The sequence below is a fragment of the Mus caroli genome, chromosome 7, assembly GCF_900094665.2.
Source record: "Mus caroli chromosome 7, CAROLI_EIJ_v1.1, whole genome shotgun sequence".
NCBI classification, from domain to species: domain Eukaryota; kingdom Metazoa; phylum Chordata; class Mammalia; order Rodentia; family Muridae; genus Mus; species Mus caroli.
The window spans coordinates 141,317,211-141,321,854 of NC_034576.1; the positions used below are offsets into that span (position 1 = coordinate 141,317,211).

General features: G+C 48.0%; 1 protein-coding gene across 3 annotated transcripts in view; it reads left to right on the forward strand.

Annotated features, from left to right (window-relative positions):
- Positions 1 to 1,469, forward strand: part of Lrrc27 (leucine rich repeat containing 27) — a 31,509-nt gene extending 30,040 nt beyond the window's left edge. For 2 of the 3 annotated variants that reach the window (XM_021167926.2, XM_021167929.2), the window contains exon 11: positions 1,125 to 1,467. In XM_021167926.2, coding sequence (XP_021023585.1) covers positions 1,125 to 1,271 — 147 coding nt within the window. In that variant the 3' untranslated portion in view covers positions 1,272 to 1,467. Of the gene's footprint in view, positions 1 to 1,124 lie in introns of all 3 variants that reach the window. The other variant, XM_021167927.1, reaches the window with a different exon arrangement.
- The last annotated feature ends 3,175 nt before the right edge of the window (positions 1,470 to 4,644 follow it).

The window sequence follows — 4,644 nt, forward strand, 5'->3', positions numbered from 1 at the left end:
GAGGGGAGGGGAGAGGGGAGGAGAGGAGAGGAAGAAAAGGGGGGGAAAGGAAAAAGGAAAGGAAAAAGAAGAAAAGGAAAGGAAAAAGGAAAAAGAAGAAAAGGAAAGGAAAGGAAAAAGGAAAGGAAAGGAAAAAGGAAAGGAAAAAGGAAAGGAAAGGAAAAAGGAAAGGAAAGGAAGTCAGAAGACCTTATTTGCCAGGGGACCAGAGGATCAGAGCACCTGGTTGAGAGGCAGGTTTGTCCAGGAGCAGAGGCTTAGGAGCGGTGTCCAGTTTGGAAACCCTGAGTGACAGGTACAAACTGAGGCTCCTGGAGGTGGATACTAAGCAACCAACAGCAATGTAACTGGAGTGGTGTAGACCCGAGAGCTGAAAGCAGCCACACCCACAGCTGGGCTGAGGCTTCTGGGTGAGGGCATCTCTGGAACTGGACCAAGATGGCGGGGCTGGGCTTGAGGAGACCAGCAGAAGGGGTGAGGGGTGACCTAAGGCTTCCACTTAAGGATCAGGCAGCTGGCCACAGCAGACAGACACTGGGCAGGCAGGGGTGAGAAGAGCCCACCTGTGACCACCAGGCCTCTTCTGTGGGTTTACCTTTTCCTACTTGGCAGGTGGGCTGGGAAACAGGCAACACAAAGCACACATGTGACTCCAGGCTGGGCAGTTTCCTTCCTTGGCCCTCTCTGGCCGGCTGGCTCAGTTCCTGGGCAGTTAGAAACTTTGGCTGGGAATATGTTTAGGGTGATGTCCCACCACAAGCCACAGCAGTGTGGTACCAGGGGGGCACCAGTGAGGGTACCAGCCTCAGTGGGTTTCTCTTTTCCCCCCATTCATACTGCTGCCTGAACAGGAGTCTTGTGGGGAATGCTCGGGGTGGGCAGGGGCAGCGCGGCAAGTGGCTCACAAGATCGCTAACTCTGTGGCAAGGATGGTACAAGAACTACCAGATGTCCAGGTTGTGTGGCCCCTTCACACTACTGAGGAGACTACACTAAGATGCAGCCTGTGGGTGCTCGGGGAAAAGGTATCCTGCGTGCACCCTGCACACACCCCATATGCACCGAAGTAGGGATCCATTTGTCATGTCTGTTCTAACTTACACCTCTTTCTCTTCTCCCCAAAGACTAAGAAACTTCAGGAGGAGTTAAGGAAACTGAAACTGGAGATGACCTTGAACAAAGACCATCCATTTCCATCTTTCACTGGAAACCTTTCACTTCACCCACCAGCATCACAGCCTCAAAATATATTTTTTAACACAAAATACTAGGACAGTAGTGCTGTCAGCAGGAATGACAAGTGCCTCCCACAGTGAGGAGCTGCTGTCCCCCATGTGGGGTGGGGACTGGCCTGGATGACAACTCGTGGGTCTTCAGCTGCCACACAGGCTATGGCTTTTAATAGACCTGATTCCTTCCTGAGGCTATAGAAGGTTTAGCTGCATTAAAAGGAAGAATGCTGTAAGCAAGCCAAACTGTTCTCTTCTGTTGCTGTTTCTACCAATCCGGTCGACAGAGGCCTCCAGCCAAGCCACAAGCGTGTCCTAATTTCCATTGATCCATGGGGAGGGGAGGCTGCTGGCCTGACTTCTGTAGCTCCATTTTTGTTCAGATGGGGCTTAGTGGGGCATGCTACCCTGATCAAACCAGTGTCCTTTGGCTTGACCCTTTGTTTATACAGGGACAGTGACACCTAGCCCCATTCATGTCTCTGCCCTGTAGGATCCCTGGGAAACTGCCCACCCCCCAACTTTTAAATCTACTCTTGATACTACCCCACCTTCCTAGTCCTTCTGCCACTCATTTGGGGGCTCTGAATGTGACTCTAAACTCAAGGCTTTTTCTTCAGCATGTTGGGAATAGGCAGAGCACTATTCAGGCTTTCTGTTTCCTCTTGTGTAAGTTCTGGTTAAGACTTGAACTGATCCTGACAGAGCCCCTGGCTTCTAGATCCTTGGAGTCTCTATGGAACTTGAACTTCCCTCTTCTTGTAGATTCTGGGGATGGTCTAAGATGAACACTCCTCTCCTAGATTTGAGGTATCTGAGCTGGGGTAGCCTCTCACCCTGGGAAGTTAAGGGTATCTAGGTAGGGTGGTCCCTACTTTCTAGTTGGTGTTGAATGTTTGAATGGATATAACCCCTCTCCTGGTAGATTTGGGTCAGAATCCTGGCTTCTACTCTGCTGATGTGTTTGTCTGAGCACATAACCAGGGAACATGGAGTCCTCTTTTGAATTTATTAGTCTTATAAACAAAAGAATTTGAGAACATATTTATTTGAAGGGTTAGAGCGATGGCGCAGTGGATAAGAGCAGTGACTGCTCTTCTAGAGCCAGCCAGCCACATAGCATCTCACAATCGTCTGTAATTCTAGTTCCAGGGGATCCAACACCCCCTTTCTGGTGTCTGTGGGCATAAGGTACTTACATGATACACACATGTAGGCAACACACAATAAAATAAAAGTAATTTTAAAAAAACGGACTTGGAAGGAAGCTCAAGGACCATTTTATTAGAGTTTGAGAGAAAATCAAGGCAGGAAAGCTGAAAATCACAGCAGCTTCTGGGACATAGGAAAGGGGTAGGAAGAAAGCTGTTCCTTTAAAGTGTGTGTGTGTGTGTGTGTGTGTGTGATTTGAGGAATTCTTCTGTTATGTAGAATGGAGTTCAAGGTGTCAGGCTTGGCAACACGTATCTTTACTGGCAAAACCATCTTCCTGGTCCATGAGATATTGTTTTAAAATTAGTGATAGTCAGCTGTGAGCAGCTACATGGGGGTGGGATGGACCTTCAGAGAAGCATGAGAATGCCCTGGAGTTAGGACAAGCAAGCTTAGCAGCTTGGCTGACTTCAAAAAAAGACATAGGAAGAGGGAGAAAGGGGCCAGGGAGATGGGTCAGCTATAAAGCATGCTTGCTGATAAACCTGATGGTGACTTTAGCCCCCAGAGCCCACGTGGTAGGAAAGAGCCACCTAATACTAGTTGCCTTGTGGCCATCACAGTGCCATGGCTGGTACACACAGGCACACACAAAAGGGGTTTACATTTTTTTAATTAAAAGAGGACCTTGGACTCGAGTGGTGGTGTACTCAGGTGAAGGCAGGTGGATCTCTGTGAATTCTAAGCCAACCCTGACCTAAAGAATCAGTTAAACCAGAAAGGAAGAGGCGGCGAAAAACAAAAAAACAACAAATGATGCTTTTTGAGTTAGAACTCAAAAAAAAAAAAAAAAAAAAAAAAAAACAGGCAGCAGAGATCTATAAGCAGCTGCAATGAGGGAGGCTCTCCAGGTCGGAATAGTGTGAATTCTCATCGCAGAGACAGTTATTCCTCCCATCTTCCGGCTAATTTTTTTTTTTTAATCATAAAATAGCTATGCTTTTTCCGAGCTCTGTTGCCTCTACCTTCCTCTTCATATGACACTTTCAATCCCAAGTAGTTCCCAAAAAATGTTAAAATACTAATGAGCCATGATTAAGGCTCACGCGTGTGTATGGCCTTCAAATATAGCTTCACTATATCTGGATAGAAACTTAAAATTGTGGGCAGAATCTCACAAAGATGCCCATAAAAATTGTACATTAAATACTCAACTCCCACATAACTCTTGGGACCTAGGGTTTTGCCTTTTGCGTTAACCTGTCCAGTGCACACCAGGAGCCATCTTGTTCTCAGCTGCTGAAGAAAAGTTTCCTTAAGCAGCCTCTGAGACATAACTCCAGCCGTCACCAACTTCATCTTACTGTAAGGACGCCTGGGTGTGACTCTCTTAAGTGGACCACATACTTGCTTGGGTCTGTCTCATTCTTTTCTTGCGTGTCTTTCCCTCCCCACACCTCACTACTTAAATGTTAAAATCACCCCAATTCAGATCCATAGTAAAATGGATCTCTGAAATCAGACTGCTTGAAGTGGCAGCATGGGGCTGTGTTTCCAGCCCCTGCTCTACGGCTACTCCACCCCCTATCCCCACCCACTCCAAGGTCACACAGAAGACTGCAGTCTTAAGCAGAGTCCCAGAGTCCATCCTCTGAGCCAGTGCTTTTCTGGCAAGTTCTCTTCCTAGTCTTGAGATATTGCTTAGTGGGAGAATTCCACAATTATCCTGACTTCTAGGTATAGGATCTCATCAGAGCAGCCCTTGCAGGATGGCCAGAAGGGGGCCAGTCCAGTTTCCCAAAGCTCTATGATCTGTGGGGGTCCGGGATGTTTAGCTACGAAGACTACAAGAGGCCTTGCCATGGATTACATTCAGGGAAGAGTGACCTAGCCACAGCCCCCTGCCCTGGGGTACTTCAGTGGCCTACTCTACAGTGCTTAGTGAACCCAGCTCCAGGGCCTGAACATCACTGGCCTTATTCTGTGTCTCCACCCAAACCAGGCCCTTTGATTCTGTCTCAGAAGTTGTTGAGTGGGCTGCCCAGGCAGCAGGGCTTGGTAAGTTTAGAAAGAGAAGAGGCAGGCCCAGGTGTTCTGGCCTTCACGCCTGCATGAGTGAGTGCATGCATGTCTGTATATGCCTCTCTCTCTCTCTCTCTCTCTCTCTCTGTGTGTGTGTGTGTGTGTGTGTGTGTGTGTGTGTGTGTGTGTGTGTGTGTGTTGTGCATAACCAGTTAACCAGTTGTCTGGCCAGGCAACCCAG